General features: G+C 39.4%; 1 protein-coding gene across 8 annotated transcripts in view; it reads left to right on the top strand.

The window, feature by feature from the left end:
* LOC132256743 (hepatic leukemia factor) overlaps positions 1–7,408 on the top strand; it is a 35,465-nt gene extending 28,057 nt beyond the window's left edge. For 2 of the 8 annotated variants that reach the window (XM_059753273.1, XM_059753267.1), the window contains exons 2-5: positions 1,271–1,419; positions 2,886–3,114; positions 4,124–4,380; positions 4,475–7,408. In XM_059753273.1, coding sequence (XP_059609256.1) covers positions 1,271–1,419; positions 2,886–3,114; positions 4,124–4,380; positions 4,475–4,561 — 722 coding nt within the window. In that variant the 3' untranslated portion in view covers positions 4,562–7,408. The remainder of the gene's footprint in view (positions 1–1,270; positions 1,420–2,885; positions 3,115–4,123; positions 4,381–4,474) is intronic. The other 6 variants (XM_059753275.1, XM_059753271.1, XM_059753274.1 and 3 more) reach the window with 4 other exon arrangements.
* The last annotated feature ends 13,040 nt before the right edge of the window (positions 7,409–20,448 follow it).

The following is a 20,448-nucleotide window of genomic DNA, read 5'->3' as shown; positions in this document are numbered from 1 at the left end:
ATACACTGAAGTTGAGTTCTGTATATATGCTGTATGAGAAGAGCAGCGCATTATTGTTCACCACAAGGAAGTGATGGTGGTGTTCTGGTGTTGGAGGAAGGGAAAAAATTGTAAAGCGGAAAATGTAAGTCGATGAGAGAAAATCTCTTTCTCACACAAGAAATCAGTGCATTGAATGTAGGGCTTCAGGTTAGCTAATAGACCAATGCATGTGCGCCGACTCTAAGAGTGTAAATATTAAATAATTGCATTCGCGCGAGCGGCGAAAGTAAAGTGAAAAAAAAACACACACACAACACATAGTCATTCATATCATGCGGCAAAAAGTGAATTGACTTGTCTTTTGCCAATTTCACAGTGACATTTTCTGTGGCTAAATAAGGAAATACACCCAAATGTTTCACCACACGAAGTAAATAAATAAATGAGAGAAAAAAGGCCTCCGAAAAACGAAGGGGGAAAAATCATCGAGAGAGCTTTTCTTTTTGACTGACACGCGCGCGCGGGGAGAAAAGTGTGGCAAAATATTGCATAATTTCCAATATCAATTTGCGATGATGCAAAGGAATCAATCGTCTCAACACATGCACTTCTCTTCAAATGGCGCTGAGAGAGACGGAGAGTCTCTGAAATCAACAAGCAGAACCTGACGCGAAGCAGGAAGCAAATAAAAGCCGGAGAAATTTCACTTTCAATTTCTGAACTTTTCTCACAGACGATGTGTCTCTGTATGGGTGTTTCTTATTTGATTTACCACGTTTAGTGTTGTTTCACCATCACTGACTTCAGCCACAGAGTTGATGTGATGAATTAATGCGAAGATAAATCACGAAGCACCAAAATTGAACAGAATAAATCTGTTCCACAGCAAATTGCCATACAATTTCCTTGTAGAATTTGGGAAATTATTCACGAGAAGCACTATTTGTAGTATTATTAGTCATTGTAGTGAAAAGTTCAGTGCATATTTGAAGGGGATTGATTAAAAATTGATTGAAATCTCAATCTAACCATTCTGCAACTCTACTCTCTCATCTGTTGGCCAAACAGTGCTGATGTTTCCTCTGAATTCACTCTCATCTCGTGAGACCCTCCTCGACTGTGTGTTCAGGTGTGATTGTCGTCATTTTGGCGTTGATGATAGAGCGTCGATAGATGACGATGGCAAGGTGTGGCTACGACTGGCCCCCCCATATATATCGTCCCATTCCGTAAGCCAAAATACACAAATCCATTCATGTGCTCTCTTCTTTTTCACCTATCTTTGCAGGCAAATCGGGCAACAGCAAAGACATCTGCGGCGATGACAAACACAAAGAGGACGGCGATCCGTGGAATGTTGAGGCTCAAGCAGCATTCCTGGGGCCGAATTTGTGGGACAAAACCCTCCCCTATGATGCCGACCTCAAGGTACACCAAGTTAGTAACTTTCCAGTTCTCTTTTGTGGATCTCTTTAGTTTCTCCTCCTGCGTAAATGAAATAATACAAAAAAGGAGACACACAGCACAAAAGGAATTTTTAGGAAATTACGCCAAAATACGTCCTTAAGCACGTGGTGTGTCCTCTGAATTTCACTCAGGAAGTTCGTAAGCTTCCTAAATTGACTTATCCATAAACTGCCTAAGCAATGTGCATCATGTCTCGAAATAGATCAAACTATTTGTGTGGTTTTGTGTGCCGGAGTAAGTAAGTAAAAAGTTGATATCGCACGTCTCAGAAGCGCGTGCATCTGGCCTGCAATTGTCTGGCATTTTGATCAAAATTGATCATTAGTAATGTATTTGTTCAGTATTGTATATTGTTTATACGGGAATTTTTGAGCTAAGGAAAGCAAGTTTCCTCCAGATTTTTCCCACTTCCCACGAACAGTTGGCGGAGTGTGTGGGTGGGAAAAATGGGCTGCCAACATTTTTCGCGCGTGAAAAGCCCGCCTGAGACCCATTAAAAAGGCCCACCATGACAAGAGAACACATTTTCTCTCCTCTCCCTGAATGAACATCATTTCTCTCCTGCCTCGTCGTTCACAGAGACGCGCCTGTCACGCTTCAGTGACTTTTTTTGCATCTCAGCAGCGGGATCTAAAATTTGCTGGCTTGTCTGTGATTTCACGTGAAATTTATGTCTTCTTGGGCCATTATCACATGAGAATCCGCGCGCCAGAAGCTCGTGACTCTTCTTCTTCACTAGTATAGTATTTTTTCCGCGCGCAATGACGTCATCTGGGCAGACGCAACTTATAAATTAGAAGAGGTGCGTGCCACAGATGCCACTCACGAATTTTATCGTGAAAAACACACGCAGAATGAACGCGCGAATTGAGATTCAATTCACTTTCTCGCATAAAGTTTTGCACAGCGTCAAAGTTGTAATTGCACTATGACTGAAGTAGCTTCGCCACTCTCATCTGATTTAGTTCACTTTTCTATTGGAAGTTTTTAATTTAATTACTATTATTTCTTTCCAACAAGGAGAATTTGTTCTACTGTCATGAAGTGAATTTTCATTTAAAAATTAGTTTGTAGAGTGAGAAACTCTTGTCCTATAAACTTTTTTATTAATCATCTGCCCAGCAGAAACTTGTGAAAAACATTGTCAAGTTTCAGGAAATTTATGACACAATGTTGGTCAGAAAGAGAATTAATTGATTTAAAGTGAAATACATTGAGAGAAATGGTCTAAAAATAGCGCATACCACCATTAACAGGCATAGATACTCAAAATGCTTCGGTTTATTGTGTATTGAGGCATTCGCGTGTGGACATTCAAAGGACACGCCATGGGAAGGACAAGATTACTGTCCCACGTGAAGCGTGAATCTGCAGAGAGATGAAGGAGATCTCTGGTTTTCTCATTGTCTTTCTCTCTCTTAATCCCTCTTATGCAGTACGTGGACTTGGATGAATTCCTGTCGGAGAACAATATTCCAGTGGACGGCCTGCCGGGTGGGCATTTGGGGCACAGCAATGGTCTTGGCCACAGATCCGACTCGCTGGGGCACAGCACAGGGCTCTCGCTGGGCCTTGGCCAGGTGACCACGAAGCGCGAGCGCTCGCCCTCACCCTCAGACTGTGTCAGTCCGGACACCATGAACCCGCCGTCGCCGGCGGAATCAAGTAAGTATGGTTGGTGAGGATGAGAGGCAACTCTTGGAGAGAGACTGACTGACTGACCATTCCCCCATATGCCAATTAGCGGCTCAATTTGAGGCTGCTTCTGTGTGCTGACTTGTCGCATTTCCCATTGACAATCGTCCATTGCTGCATCCCATTGAGATGTTCGTTCACAAGTTTCTTTATATTGACTCCTTGTCTCATCTTTTCGCCCATTCAGTGAATGTTGAGTGTCTGTGCGGAACCCATGAAAATTCCTCCAAATTCACCCTACGTGACACTGCAATCTATTTAAGAGCGTGACATTTGACTGGGACAATAAAAGTGTAATAAACACCTTTTTCCCGTATTGAAATTGAAAAACAACACTTTACAAAATTAATCACAGAAAAATATGATAAAAATTCTTACAGGAAAGAATAATTTCTTAATAGTTTGGGATTTTTCCATGCAAAAAAATGCAGAGTCATAAGAAAAATGCATTTAATCACGTAAACATCTGAAGTGTAAGAATTTTTATGGATTTTACGGTGAATTTGCGGTCACCTTGTGACTTTATGGTACTTTTGGATTCCAAATTACATTAGAACGTAAAAAAAAATCATATATAATGAAGAGCTATTCGTAGAACTGAAAATGCTTAGGTTTCCCTAAATAGTAAATCTTACAAATTCTGTGGAGCATATTCGTTCTGACTGGTTGTTAGTTCGTGATTTCTAAATCAAATCTCATTCTTAATTAACACAGCTCAGCTTAGTCACGCTCTAAATATGCAACTGTTTTTTTTTTCTAACAAGAATCCAAGTCATCCTTCTTGAATGGTTGCTGATGAATGACTGCGTGAATGTCTATTATTTTTCTTTTTGAAAAATTGCTTTGATGAACACCAATAGTTAAAAAAAACAAGGATATTTCTCTATTTCTTTTTAAAGTAATTTTTAACACACTGTTCTTTTTATGATTTTTGATGAACCAAACTGTGGACAAGTCCCCCAAAAATAGTTGACTTTAGTTTTCGATGTTGCAGCCTTTTCATTTGCATCATCTGGTAGAGATTTTGATCCACGTACACGCGCGTTTTCAGATGAGGAGCTCAAGCCACAACCAATGATCAAAAAATCTAGGAAGCAATTTGTTCCAGAAGAGCTGAAAGATGACAAGTACTGGGCGCGTCGGCGAAAGAACAACATCGCCGCCAAGCGTTCGAGGGACGCCCGGCGGCAGAAAGAGAATCAGATAGCCATGAGAGCGAGATACCTGGAGAAGGAGGTGAGAATGTGCTGGGAGAAGAAGAAGAAGACGAAGAAGAAGAAGAAGCTTTGAACAGAACTTCATGTTGTTTTTTTTTCTCTTGATGTTGCAGAACATGAGTTTACAGCAGGAAGTTGAGCAGTTGCGACAGGAGAACCTCGAGCTTCGTTCTCGCCTCTCAAAATATCAAGAAGTGTAATTAATCCAAGACTTTTTAATCCATCAACACACCCAATCCTCAACACACTTATACACACACATCTGTTTCATCACCAATGGAGCTCTCGCGGGTGGAGAGCCGACCTCCGCGAAGGGGATGAAGGCGGAGGGACAGCGTCTAAGAGCAACGACAAGAAGAAGAACCTAGTTAATTGTCATTTATTGTCATTTCTTTGGATAGAGAACAAGCATGTTCACTGATTAATCATGATTATACTTTTAAGGGGGCTAAAAAAGAAAAAACCGAGAGTAAGAATGAGAGAAAATTGTCTTTTCGCCATTCAAGTTGGCAATATTAATGAAAAGGGAATGCCTAAAAACGGTTAGAATTCACCAAGAGCCACTGCCGAAAAATTCTTAGAGGGTTTTGCTGTTAAGAGATTGATATCACAAGAGGAAGAAGGGAAGAAGAAAAAAATCACGTCGAATACTATATTAGGATGAGTATATCTTAAGATGAAAATAACCACCTAAAAATCACCAACTTGAATGTCGAAGTGGGTGAAACTAATCATTCTGCTGCTCCTTTTATCTCATTGCTGACACTATATATTATGATGTTTGCGGCAGCGGAATTATTGAGGGACAGAAAGAAAACACTTGATTAGTTTCACACTGGAAAAAAAACAGAGAAACGAAGAAAAAAGAACACTCAGTCAGTGAAGTTGATTTAAATGTTAAGCGTTAATTTTACTACATTTGGATGTAAAAATGCACATGATTTATTGAGGGGTGGAGAAGATTATCAGTGCTGATGAGAAACCATCTGGAAAATGGAATTTGAAATTGTGAGTGGAGGAGAAAAGAAAAAAAACCACAAAGATCTCTGTTGATTCTGTTTGATAAATATATTTAAAGAAAAAAAATCATCGCGAAAAAATGATGTAAACTCTAGATTAATTCTCACATTTTAAAAAGTTTACCTTATGATTGTCCCAGCTAATGTGGCAGCTAAGAAACTCCTGTTTTCCTCATTTTACCTCCCCGCACAGAAATGCAAGTGAAATTTCACTTCCATTTTTCAGGCTCATCGTTTAAAAGTAATAGAAGAAGAAGAAGATGAAAACAATGTAATAATAATAGTGGAAGAATAGTAAAAGAAGAAAAAAATATACAATGTAGTCTGATTAGGCATTATTAACACATTCATTGAGTAGTTATTAAATGAGATAAAGAACCTGTAGATGAGGTTTATTGCGCTGCTAATGAGAAATCTTAGGTTGAAAATACACACACATACAGAGAGCGAAGAGAGAGAGAGAGAGAAAAAGAGAAAATAGTTGAGAAGAAAAATTGAAAATAAGGTAAAAAACAGATAAATAAAAATTGCAGAGAGTAAAAAAAGTTATAGTCTTAAGTCTTGTTACAAGCTAATTCAGTTCCCATTTGCATTGATGAAATAAAACAATTATTAATAATGTTAAATTGAGAAAATATTTGTACAATAATAGGATGATTAGTGTAATTGTAATTGTATATTTAAAATGATGAGAAGAAAAAACAAGATAAAAATAGAGAAAAATATATATAGCAAGTGGATTACGTTTAAAGATAATAGATTAATACTAAAAAAAAGTTGCTGTAGCGATAATTCTTTGTTTTTACTTCTTTTTGTTTGTTGTAATATATATTTTTTGTCTATATGGAGGAAAACAAGCGTTAAGTGAGCGTGAGAGAATGATGAAAAATGTTCAGAGAATGCAACCGAAAGCTCATCTCCTTTCCTCATCCTCTTTTAATTATTCTAATTTTATCGATGATGTGAAGGAGTGCAGCAGCTTCGGACAGACATTTGTTCATTCTTAAGGCACTCAAAAAAGACACTTTGAACTCTTAAGGATTACAAATTCAAGGTAATTCTATCTGTGTATATGAAGATTGAAATGAATTCGGAGAAATATGAAATTTGAAAATACTTTTTAGTGCTTTATTTTATTTGTGGCAACTGTAATTGTGGAAACTGCTGCACTCTTTACTATCTCGAATTGTAACGAGTAAAAAAAATCAATATTGCTACCAATCTGTGAAAAATGCGATAAAATATTCGCAAGTTACCAATTTTATGGTGGAATTGTTACACAATTTTTAAAATTGTTTTTTTTCCTTGTAATTGTTAAAATGCAAAAAAGAATGTGTGTAAATTGAGAGTAATTCTTTTGAAAGCAAAGAAAAAAATTCGTTACCCATTTCGTTTTAGATCATTTCTATGTATGTATTTACCATAAATACTAGCTTAATTTTCTTTTGTATAGTTGTCATTTTGTAGTTTTTATTTTTTTTGGGATATGCGTTTAGTTGCACAAAAAGAGGACTCTTTTGATATTAGTAATGACTAAAAGAAAAAAATATGCAAAATCTTTCCTATACAGACTCCACTTGATGGTTGATGGGCATAAAATGCGAGTTGTTAAGATAAGCGAGACGACAGTCTTTTGTGTAATCTTCCACTGAAAGATCAAAAAAAAAAACATTTTTCCCAACGTTTTTCCCGCCTAAAAAAAAATCTCTAAATCACTCCTTCTTGCCATTTCACCAACAACATCACTTTTTGAAGGTTTCCGAAATTGTCCCGCGTGTCCGTCCTTTTGCAAAATCAATTTGTTGACAATGTGGTTTTTTTTTCTAAACAAAAACGAAAATGATAGATTAATTGAAGAGAAAGAAGAAAAAAAAATTTGTACAAAGAAAAATTTGAAAGCAATTTGAAGATTACACAAAACTGTGAGGTTTTTAAGATGTTTTTTTTTTCTAATAAAGAAAGGAAGTATTTTGAAGAGGTGTAAAAGTGATGAAATTTTATGTGAATGAAGAAGAAGAAGAAGAAGAAGATGAGAAAAAAAACCCGACAAAACTGAGAACAATAAGAGAAATTCAAAAAAAGAGAGCGAGATGTCCGTGTAATTTAGTGTTGTTAAAACAGAGTGAAGAAGCACAGAATAAGAATGTTTGCAAAGACGAAGATATTTAATACTGAATTATCAAGTAAAATATTGTAGAGATGATGATATATTGTGCAATTATCGGAGGGTTTAGCGTGAGGATTTGACAGCACACACTTTGAGTTTATGGTTTTGATTGGAGAGAAATTGAGTAATAATTGCAGAGAAAGAAAGAAAAAATGAGACACAGTATCACCTCGCTTTTTAAAGCATTATCCTGGGCGTGTAAAATGATGCCACAGAAAAGGAGATCTTATACTTTGGAATTATAGAATTATAATGGAAAGAGAGAATCTAACATTGAACATAGATTAACGCTTAAACAAAAAAAACATGAATGGATGTGGAAAAGTTACATAGTTGATGAAGAGAAGAGAGATAACTTTTTAAAACCAATTTTTGGATGAACTTTTAAAGTGCCTGATAATGGATTTTGTAAGCATTGTCGCTAAACGGCCAATTTGTTGATTGTGTGTAAAGTAACAAGACATTAAAAAAAGGTGAGAGACAGTTGAGAAGAGAAATTAAGGTGAAAATGATATTTTGTACAAAAAAGAAATTAGAAAAACCGTGAAGAAAAACCACCCCTTTGAGGGGATTTTTCTTGGGCAATGTTTGGCTCGCGGCGCAGCAGATAATTTATGGATGATTTGATGGGTCGCGAGTTAGTCTGAGAGAGGTCAGAGAGGGGAGTCACGTAAATGAGAAAAATTGGTGCGTAGTGTTTAGATTAAATCCACAATAGCTCCATTGAAGCCTCCGATCAAGTCCATCCGGCGCATAATTTTAACTTTTAGCCCGAAAAACCTTGGCTTTTTAGGAGAGATTTTAGACATTTTGTCGAGTTGGCTCAACAATAGTTGTAAAAAAAAACTACTTAAAGGCAGACGATATTTAGCGAACATATAAAGGAAAAAAAATTCTCTCTTAAGACGGAGAAATCACTGACTTACCCAGTTACTGCTTTATCTGTTGTCAAAACCATGATAGAAAGTGAAGAGCTCTGCAGAAGTAGAAGAGAAATTGTAGCTAAAAAAGAGAAAGAAAAAAAGTGAGAAGAAATTAAGTGAAAAATCCACCCTAAAGAATATACATTCGCTCTAATTTATTATAAGAGAAAAAAAGCGATAAGCCACAGTAAAAAACCACCACTTGGATGAGATGCTAAAGTAATTGATTAAAGAAAAAAAAGAGATATTGTAATTCATAATAGAAGTTTCGTAGATAAAGGTTTATAAAACACAAAGATAAATGAATTTTAGTAGTGATGCTGCAAATATTGTTAGAAATTGAAGAGATATTGGCATACGCGGCTCGACGATTCACACCACTGATTTCTTTATCATTTCTCGTAGAGCAACACGGCACAGCAACGCAAGAGGAATGTGCTAAAATAGTTACATTTATTGAGAAGAAAAAGAAGAAGAAGAGACAAGCATTAACAGAAAAAAAGAACACCGCATTGTATAAAGTATAAAGTGAGAAAACCCTTGATGAGAGGTTCTGAAGACGGTAAGGATATCTAAAAAAAAAAACTCTACTTAACATCGACGAGATGTTGGCTTTAGCGTTTATCACCGTAAAAAGGAGAGAGAGAAAAAATGGAGAGGACATTGCATAACCCTACACTCAAGCAAAACACACAAAAAACACCACATTGAATACGTTATTGAATGAAATACCATGATTATTAATTATAATTGAATAATTAATTGATGAACACACACAAACAGTAAGAGATGTGTAATTTTTGTGATGAAATAAAAATAAACGTTCAAATTACAGAAGTTTAAAGCACTGGTTTTACTTTTATCCTCCTCTTTCCAAGGTTACCAGAAGGATTGCTTCTTTGGGATTAAGAGGACAACTTGCTGAAATTGAGAACAGAGTCTATCAAGAGATTGTTCATATCGATTTTGAATAGTCGATAGTCAATGTATTATTGGTAGATTGATTAATACAGTTTTTCAGATAAAATATTTGCTTCTTTTTTTAGAACCACCCCCAATATCGCTGTAATTTCGAGACGGATTTCGCATCTCGAGTCAAGTAACATTGCATCTGCAATATTAGCAACCCTTTGAAGTCTATCAATGACCCACACATTTTATTTTCTCGTGTGTAGTTAAGTCTCTTAAGGTAAGAGAAATGCAGGCAACACTGTCGACACGCTTGCAGCATATGCTGTACTAAACTGCTTTATTGTTCTCCACGCAGCGAAGATGCTTCGCGTCAAGTGGAGCTTTTTCACTTTCGACAGAGCTTTCAATCCACAGGTAAACACTCGATACTTGTCTCGCTCGCGCTCTCGAGTGCGGAACTGCCCAGTATTTTGCTGTCTCTCTTGCCGAGTCCACAAAACGTGGTTGTCGCACACAGTGAAAGGGCGCGAGAGTGTTTGTGGCGCTCCCCGCAAGAAGTTCAAATCGTCACATAATTTCTTGAAGAGTGAACTTGATTTTCCCATCATTTCTGCCCGGTTTCATGCTAAAAGCTACCCATGTGGAGGTAATTCGGTGGATTTGGCTCACCCCCCGCCAAAATCTGCTCAATCGTGCATGTGAGCTGGGCCGGAAAACGTGAGATTTTCCCTCCTGCGTTACAACTTCCATGTCACACAATTTGGGCGCTGTGTGCCTGTGTGACAGTCGAGGCGATTACCTAACAATGTACGCATGAAGTGTGTTTAACAATTCTCGCCAGTGTGTTCTTCGATGTGATTACAAAACACTTTTTTCGCTGCCCGAGTGAAGTGTGATCTTGTTTTCCATCCTGTGGAGTTCTTTGGGGGTAAACAGAGGATTTTCGAGTGGAAAATTGAGGGTGAAAACTATTGGTTGCCTCCCGTGAAGTTGTGGCTTTTCTGGGCGCGATTGGCGCGCGACTTTTTTTCGGGTGAGTGTGTGGAATTTTTCTGTATCGCCTCCGGGAGGGCACTTGGCCCGAGAGAGTGTTCTAGAGACTTTTGATGATATAATAATCTGATTAAGGATTAATGACCAAGAAATGTCCAATATATCGACCCAGCCAGTGCTCATGTTCCGCCTCTCAATGGTGATGTTCTCCAGTTCTTCGCGTCTTTTGCCCTCAATAGACGTTAATGCGATAAATTAATTGTGCCATCATCTGCAAAATGTAACAGACGTGGAGTACAGCATGTGTAGAGAATTGATAATTCGATTATGTCATGAAGCAATTTTTCACAAGAGCCACGTGTGACGCAATCACTTGCACTTGGCGGCCCCCTTAGAACACATTGTGGTGGGACGTGCGCGATCCAGGAATTCCAACTCCCCATCGCATCCGGAATTAATTCCGCCGGTCAAATGAAGCCAGTGAAATTACGTAAAATGCCGCCCCCCGTGCGCGCCTCTGTCGCACGCCAGGTTTAAAGTTGGAAAATGCAAGAATCAGGGGAGAATGCCAATGAGAATTCTCTCTCTCGCGCGCGCTGCCATCCAAGAATAAAAAATTGATTCATTCCATCTGAATTACGCAACGCCAAAGACAAAACCGACGAATAGTCTCAACTCGGCGATGATTCTTATGTAATTCAACACAAAATTAAAATGGAATCAGCATGGAGGCCAGTTTTAAAAATAAATTGACGCGCGCGGAGTTTGCATTGCATTTAGCTGGGGGACTTTTGTATGGGGAGGGAATTTGCGGTCAGAGTTGGGTGTTCGCAGGGCTCTGGCATGACCCAGAAGAGGGACATTTGGGCACCATTCTGGGTGGCTCGCTGATGATGGATAGTTTCAATTTGATTCTGGGTGTGGAGACGGTTTCTTTTCTACCGTATGAATTGCGATGTGTAGAGAAATATCACTACCATTTATCAATGCTGTGTGATAAATAAGAAATTATCCTCTCCACCAATTCACAGATATCACGACACACTTGGTGTATCGCCGTGTAATCTACGCGTATAATATTGGGCACAATGTGACGCGCGACGCTGAACATTCGGCCGTTCCGTCGTTACTTAACACTCCTGAGGAGGAAACGCTGGGTGTGAGGAAGCGCCTTGTGCTGTGAATTTTCACGTACATTTTCTCCATTTTTCGCAATATATCCACCCATCCTCTCCCCACTGGCCGCTCTCCACTGCCGAGAGATGGCACAGAAATTGCACCACTTGCATTGCGCCAAATTTAATTGCTGCAACAGAGCGGCGTTTGAGTGCAAAATCGAGAGAATGTGGCACACAACATTGAAACCGTTCTTTGTTGCAAGAAGAGGTGAGTTGGGGGCAAAAAAGAGCCATAAGCCGCGTGTTTCAGCGTCGTTACATAATGACAATAATGCTTTCGTCGAGGTTCATAGTCTCTCCCATCGTCGCTCTGGTCCGACATCGCGTATGGCGAGAGATACTGAATGAGGTGGAGAGGCATAAGAGCAAGAAAAAATCATTTAACCACTCGCTCAATCTATCAAACAGATGCTCAAGACTCTCCGTCCCACTCTAGCCGCTGGTCGGTTCGGTGTGCGTCCCACTCGCTCAACTTATATAATATTTGACACAAATTCGGTTGTTTGCCTTACATTGACATGTTTACATAATACGGCAAAGTCTACGGCGAGCGATCAGTGCGACGCGCTTTTTGCACGCCTCCCCGGCAGAGCTTTCGGAACAGTTTTTGGGGAGGTTAAGAGGGCCAGATGGTGTCGCTGAAGTTTATGCGTACGAATTGGCTTTTAATTAGAAACACTGAGGGCGACCGGAAGTGTGCAGAATAAATATTTTCCGAAGAGCTCACAGCTTGCACCGCTCATGTGGGTCACGCTGCGCCCCGAGAGAGTCACACAAGATTGCACTTGATTTAGTAGACAGAGAAATGAGTCATTGTCCGCAAAGCTCACAGAGGGAATAACCCAGCTTCGAACTAATAATGTATATTGTTGGACCGAAACATCCACTGTTCACGAGAAAGGATTGAAGTTCTGCATTCAAAGTTCACTTTATTCCACCACAATAGTGTCGAGCACAGTTTCAGGTTGTTTGTTGTTTTGAGATGATGAGAGAAATATATATTTTTCATCAAAGTGCAGTTCGTTAAAAAAATATGCTGACACTTGTGAAAAGTTTATCGGGTGTAATTGTATTGATCGAATCCAATTTATTTCAAGCTTTAGGAGAGCGAGTTGAAAATTTAGCGTTAATATTGCAGAGACATTTACAAAAATTATCCTAAAACACATAATCATTCATTAAAATGTAAATATTGTTAGTATTTATTTTAAGAAAAATTTGACTAAAATATGGCAAAGTTGATTGAATAACTGAAAATATTCGTGTGAAAAAATTCAAAAATATGACAATTATTTGAAAAATCGACTTTTCACAATCGATCTGTTAATCACTCCATGATTTCATCTTTAACTGAATCCAGAAGGAGAGAGAATGAATAAAATTGCGAATTTATAACTCTTAGTTTCTCTATTCTCATTGACATTCTAATGTCAATTGCTTCACGTACATTTGCACTATACAAATCCAAATTATCTGCAGTTTGAGCTCTTTATTCAGGAGCTTCCAAATTGAACCAAAGCAGCAATCGAGGTCAAGCTTCAGGAGCTTAATGAATATTGGTGCAAAAGGAGTAATTTTCTTGCCAACTCATCGTACTTTGGCCACGCATTCAATTTGCTGAACTGTGTATTTCCTCCTGGTTTTGTTAGAATATTCAAAGCAACTTTCCCCAAAAATTGCTGTATTTTCCAAATCTCTCACAGCAATTCCACTCTTATCTCTCAATTCCCAATTGGAATTTCCGAGGGGATACTAAAGGCGGCATCAAGGGTAATAGGATAGTTGGGGTGAATTGTACACCACATTCTCCCATTCAGCATTTTCTGGCACTTCAGCTTTCAAACTAAATGTGCACCTCTGGCCAAGAGCTTCGCCTTGGAAGGGACCATAAAATGCTCTCCAGACAGAAAAATCCATTGCAGCGATTCCATTCCGCCGGTCCCTCAATTTTACGACTCAACATTCTCATTCTTGATCTGGGAATTTTTTCGCCGCAACAGAGAAAAGGGGGTCATCTGCATCTCCGGGGAATTTTCCGCTGCCATTCTTCACTGCAGCCAAAAGCCATTCTCTTGGTCTGCATTGAGGAGAGTGGCTTTTTTGCCCATTTGCCAGCCATCAAATCAAAAATTGATGATCCTCCTGGCAGAAATACGAGCCTCGCCATTTCTCCCTTTGTCCATGGAATTGTTAAACACGAGTCACTGTGCAAGGCTCCTTTTTTTCATTACAGACGCGCGGCTCTGAGGGGTGAATAAATTCGTGCAATCGAGTAATAAAGTTTTCGTTGAGCTCACGAGCGCAGCAAAAGGGCATAAATTTGTGGTTGGAGGGAGGGAAGGAAAAGACGTGGATGAGCTTTCGGTAGAAGAAAATTCATCCTAAATAGTTCCCATGGGAGGAATTAATTCAAATTAAATCTCTCTCTCACTGGCAAATGAATTATTAAACATGATAAAAATTCACCGAAAAAGTTGCGGGCCACGAAGCTATGCTGTGAGGGTTGTTTGAGTTTAGCCGCAAAATTGGTGCAGAGAAAAAATTGGTAAATTATTTTCACGGCACTCTTTTTTTGCACTCTCCGCCAGTGGTGGTTTTCCCGGGCAGACAAAGAGTGGGAAAAAAGGCAGCGAGATACAGTGGAAATTGAAAATTATTCCAGAACAAGTTGGCAAAGCTCTTGCACGCACGCCGATAGCTTTCGGCATGAGGAGCGAGACAAGAGGGGACAGTAAAAGTTTCTTGTATAGTTACAAAGTATCTGAGAACAGGTGCTCTTTCCACCTGTTCTCACCAATTTTCCATCAAGACATGACTTGCAGTGCGATTGCACGCAGTCGGAATTTCGATTAAATATAATTAACGTGAGAGAAATACATGTGAATACGATAAATTCCGTGGGTGATGTTTCAGAGAGAAGATGGATGAACATTAAACATTGCGTCGCATTTTATTGAGCTATGATATATAATTCAATCTGGTGGGCAAATATTGGCTTTAACACGTCGATGCAATTAAAAAAACATCGTGCCGCGCGAGGAAAATATGCCGCGCATTTTCCTTCAACTGTGAATAATTTGAACAATAAAAATGTGAATAAGTAATAAGGTCATTTTGGTTCGTAATTGGGTGGGTGGCTGATAAAACAATTCTTGGGCACCTCCAGAGCCCTGCCAAGACGCACCGGCGTGACTTCAACCCATCCTGCCGGTGTCATTCGATGTACTGTGAAGTGTATTGGGGTCGAATTACATAAAAATCAATTATTATGTAAGAGAAAATTATATAAACACGGTCATACTGAGAGTGCTATAAACTCATGCAAAACATTCACGTGTTCGCGTTTCAGTATGACGACTCAGGTTGAGGAGGCTCATGGGAGGTCATTTTCCCGATCATTATAATTGTACATGGGAAAATGGCCTGTGATTTTCCCACTCATAACTGGACAACTGTTGACCCAGGCCAGGCTGTCGATGAGATAAAATCGGCCAAGAGATTGATATTCCTGAGAGTTCGGCAGAAGAGTTGAATTGTGTGGAGGATTTGGGAGTCGCGGCATTTCTTATCCAAATCACGCAATCCAACAACTTAATGTCTGGCTGGCACGAGGCGGAGTGGCCAAAAGTAACGTCACGATGGGGAATTCCCTGAGGAAAAAAGCTCAACTTAGATTTTATGTTTTTGTGTGAGAAAATTTCGTGTGAACCATCAATTTGTAGTTTACTGCATATAATATTCCCTTCCGCGATCTATTTTTGCACCTATTACTGGTGAGAAAATCAGGACAGAAATATGGGGAAGTAAAGTAACGATGGAAATGTTCTGAAAATCTATGTGAAAAATCAATTTCTACATTATTCATCGATCATTTTGAGCAATTGCGAGCATTTATCGATGTAAAACGCGGAAAAGTTGAGCACCTCGAGATGTCTACATGAGATTGAGCAAGATTGTATTATTATTTCACTGTGAATGAATCCGCCGTGGTGATTAATTCTCCTTGAAAGTGCATTGTGAACGTGCGCCAGGTGAAAACGTGCTCCGTTCGCGGCTCAATCACGTGTAATTTGCCGGAGAAGGCGCATGTGTGCCTCCTTGCCAGCCCATGGGAGGATAAGTATCGTCGAGTGTTATTAAAAAGCCTCGCCACGTGGTCAGTTGGACTGTCCCAGCGAGAGATCGCGCGAGAGCTTTTTGGCGGGAAAGATGGGAAAGTCCACGCGGTTCTTGGCTTCTCAGAGGCCCAAGGATAGAGTCATAATCGAGATGATCGTGCGCGACAACAGAAATCTTGATTATTTGCCATCTTTTCACACTCTTATATAATCCTCGCGGTCACAGAGACAATGTCTTGAGACGATTCTCTTTCACTTAATTGTCGCCTCTTTGCCACCGATCAAGAGATCCATCAGTGATCACGAGAGACGACAAATTCATCTACTCAGACGCACGTTTTTTTTTCTTCATCGCCCCGATGATCCGCCAAGACAATTGCACCGGCAATCCGAATGCCGAAAACGCGTGTCGGTGACCAAAATAGATGCCCGACGAATTTTTACGCCTCATCATTCGACACATTTTTTGCGACTGTCCTTTGATGAAGACGTGACATTCCTCATGTTTCCGACAAGACGCTCTCAAATTGTGGGTGAACCAGACGCAAAACTGCGAAGAATTAGTGCCAGGGGCACATTTTCAATTGTCCCCGCAGATAAATTTGCGAGAGAGAAGCAAAATTGAGCCAAGGTGAGGAAAAGCTTTCGCGCAAATTTTCTTTTCTACACCTCAATATTTCACATTTCGCTGTGCGCGGAGAGAAGTGTGATCTGAGAAGTGATTGGGGAGATTGCGAGAGGCTGCTGGCACACTTCTTGGCGGTATTAGTCAAGATTTGCTGTTGCAAAATTCTCCATAGTCGCATGAAATAAGTTCCTTTCAATCTGACGATTTTATAACCAACTACAAAATACTTGAATTCTTATGCAATTGCCCATCTATTTCAATATCACTCCATTTATTATTTGCACTCAGAGAAAATATCTCTAAACACGCGGTGGGGGATCAGAAAATTTATGTACTTGCCTAGATTAAAGTTCTCAAGTGGCTTTTGGTATTTATTTATCAGTTAGAGAGACAGTTAACCCTTACCCAGCCCATTAGTGGACTTGGATGGAATGACTAGAAGTTTGTCAAACACCTCAAGAGGGAGATAATACAGTGAGAAGTGTTGTACAGCTCAGCGAAAGTACCAAAATATCTAAAACCAAAATAATAATTTTCTAAGTTATGTTGGTCTAAAAATTTCAACTGCTGGAAGTGTCAGGCATTTTTGGCAGTGTTTAGGAAGAGATGTACAAATTAAACGCATATTATCCTTCCATTGAAACACCTGGAATTGTATAAACACTCTTATTATGAACCAAATAGTTGTGTTCATTTGACTCGAAACATGCGCGAGAGTCTAGTGAGGGTTAATCCACGAAACCAAAGCATTTCTCCAACCTCACCTCGTGATTACAACGTGGATATTTCCAGGGGAAGAAGCCTCTGGCGCTGTCTGAGAAAAAATCTCTTGAGCAGAACATTCGGCAGCAGTGACTGCTCAAGTAATGATGTTCATTAGAGTGTCTGGGCGAGAATAGGGGACAGATGGATTGATGGGATGGTCGTTTGAGGGAATTCCTCGCAAGTTTGGCTGTTATCCTCGAAGGGTGGAATTCCTGAAATGAATTCAGCTGTCTTGTGGGGATTGTAATTTGCGTGGAAATGGCAAATTGACGCCAAGAATGCCACGAGAACTGATGCCACCTAATCACAAGTTGGTATTCCACTCCTCATAATGCGTCGATCGGCGGAATTTGCAATTAAAAATAACGCACCGAATGGCATCCAATATAGAATCCCCATCTGTAATTAATCGCGCTCCTTTTGCCACATCTCTCTGTATTCAATGTAACACGAAATTCGCAACACTCTTGGCATTTATGTATGGCGCAAATTTGAGATTCTCGCCCGCGAGACGCGTAGAAAAAGGTGAATTTGTGTATCGTCAGTCTCGCGGGTCTTTATCGCACATTGTAAGCATTGTACAAAAGACGCGCGCCATGAAGAAATTGAAGCCAGTGAGATCTAATAAAGAGTCTGATTCTGAATTCAGAATGTTATATAATTTTGAGATCATCTTCTTTGCGCCGCGAAACATCACTCTCTCTCTTTCTCTCTTTCTCTCTCCGACTCGTTCTCTCGCGTCTCTTGACTTACATAACAAGACATCAGAAAATGTGTCCGTTGAACTTGTTTCTCGTGCCATTAAATATTTCACATCACCACTTTTATCACTGTACAAATGCCGCGCAAAATGAACATCACAATTTTCCATCAAATTCTTTGATTATTTCGCACAGCAACACGGCAAATTTGATGGGCGGGAAGTGCGAGGGCAACAGGTAGAGGAATTATTTAATCCATATTTTATAGCTGTATTATCTCCGCTATCGATCTCATGGTAATTTTCCTCACATCACAGCATTTAGACACCACTCTTTCTCGCACTGTTTTCCGAGTGTGATTCCACGCGTAATGCTCCTCTTCCCCCCCCCCCCCAAAAAAAAAACCACCCCCATCAAGTGCCGGGAAACGCTCATGATGGAGTATATATTTTCGTTTTGCAAATCGAAAGAAATAGTCGATTTTTATGTCTATGGCATTTTTCTGGGCACGGAAATTACATCATAAAATTTTACATCTTCAGCCTCTTTGGCATTTGGGGCGGAAATACCGAGGAGAAAATACTCATGATAAGAGGGTAGAAGTTTCACGTGGGAAATACGCCATATTCTTTGCGAGAAATTAACTTTAATTTTAGTCAAATGGGATAAAATTTGATCAAAGTGGAATTATAATTAATTTTGATGATAAATATTCATTGGCAAAATACATTCGCATTTTCTCTATTGTCATTACGGCAAATCTATTGCACAAAATACATCCTATATAACTCATTTTCCCAGCAATTAAACATTTTTTATTGGGACAATTTAGGGTTTGCTCGATGACAGAGAGTAAATTGGTAGAACTGCAGTTCAGCTAAATGTCTGACTCTGCAAATTTGGAAAATCACCTCATTCATTTTCCCATTGAACAAACTGGGTGATAAAGTTGAGAAAAAAGTCAACAGTTTTCAACAGTATATAGTTGGAAAAATGAGGCGGAAGTTGAAATGCAAAGTTACCGAAAATAAATCAGATGTTTACACTATATAAACCTTCTCGGCATGGTTTTCACTAATTAAATAAACATCCATGTGATAACGTAATTTTTCAGACGGTGAATAATGGTTTCGGTGAAGGTTGCATAGCTGAACATTTCCCAGGTGTTTGTTCGAAAGAGGGGGTGACTTTGCCCACCCCCATTTGTTTTTGTATGCTCAACGTCTCTCCCATGACACTTTAAATTATTCCAACATGTAATTTCCATGGCACTCTGACCATGTTTCCACTGCAGATATTTTCCTTACTATTGTCGCAACACATTTGCAAACTTTCTTGTAATGTTATTATTCATGTGAGAAGATTTTTTATGGCTGCTGCACGCAAAATTCTATTTCCTTGCAAGCATTTCTATTTGCCCTCCATCTATTTTCTTCTGTAATTTCTCTCAATTTCCCCTTATTGTATTTTATTTCTGGTCTGAACGTGAAATTTCCATCACACATTTCACCCCAAAAGCTTTGGCTCAAAGCTTTTGCTGTGTACTGAGAGGGTTCTGCCATTGGAAATTGAATTCTCTCTTTCCCAGCTCCAAAATCACAAGTGAAAATCTCCGAAAAGACATACGGACTAGAAATAAAAAATAATAACAATAGTTTATTCCGACAGAATCTTGGCATTTCACTCGGGCTTCCTGCAATTCATGTGGAATTACACTGGGTGTGGAGAGAGAGAGAGCCTTTTTTTGGCAAAGGGTTGAGCTGCTGAGCTTTAAATATTTATCCCATGATGGTCTCCAATGCTTAATGTCTTCGCCGATGGAGATTGAGGCAGCCGTTGTCCTTGAATATTTCATCAAAGCTTTCCATCCTTCTTATGCAAATGCCTTGGCACGTTATATAAAGCCGTTCTTATAGGAGGACCATTGCAAAAGGCATGGAGTTGATGAAACATCTTTCCAAACAATCGCTTTAAGTCATCACCGCGCTCGAAAGAGACGCGACTTATGCAATAATCTTAGCATTAGATTCAATTTGTTAATCTACAAAAGTACTCTTGTGGAAACATGGCTGAGGGGCGAGTTAGTGGGGTAATATTTGGCCTCCCTCGGCATTGACATCACCTGTTCCTCAAAATCGCACTCAACGAGACTCGGGACAAAAGACACTTGCTGAATTATTCCATAATCGAGAGACATTGTTATGTAAAACAGTGTGTATTACCCCAGAATAGGCCTCGCTTTGCAATTTTGGCAAGCTGAATCTGTGTGCAGAAAGCCCAAATATGAATTATCACGAGATTCCATACACAAATGGCATTACATAAGAACACTCAATAAATTACATGCAGCATTATTTCTAGGTTATTCATTATGCAATCCGCTTAACACAAATAGAAGACGAATGGCGGCAAAAAAGGTAGATTTTTTCTCTGCCTTCTGTGGAGGAGTTGGAAAACGAGAAAGAGAGAGCGAGGGAGAGAGAGAGAGAAATTTCATCAACCTGCAAAGACTCAAGTTGAGTCTTATGATGAAGAATTTTTGCATAAGTTTGATTGTGTAACAATTCTACGCAGAATAGTATTTTTTTTTTTCTCGCAAGCGCCGCATTTAAACAAGGAAGAGAAGTGTGTAGAGAATGTTTAGAGGCGATGGAATTAATTGGATTTCCTTATCATTGCGAGA

This window comes from Phlebotomus argentipes, unplaced genomic scaffold, assembly GCF_947086385.1.
Source record: "Phlebotomus argentipes unplaced genomic scaffold, Phlebotomus argentipes genome assembly contig_17, whole genome shotgun sequence".
Taxonomy (NCBI): domain Eukaryota; kingdom Metazoa; phylum Arthropoda; class Insecta; order Diptera; family Psychodidae; genus Phlebotomus; species Phlebotomus argentipes.
Note: the sequence above shows the minus strand (reverse complement) of the source record. Positions and strands in the feature narration are given on the sequence as shown.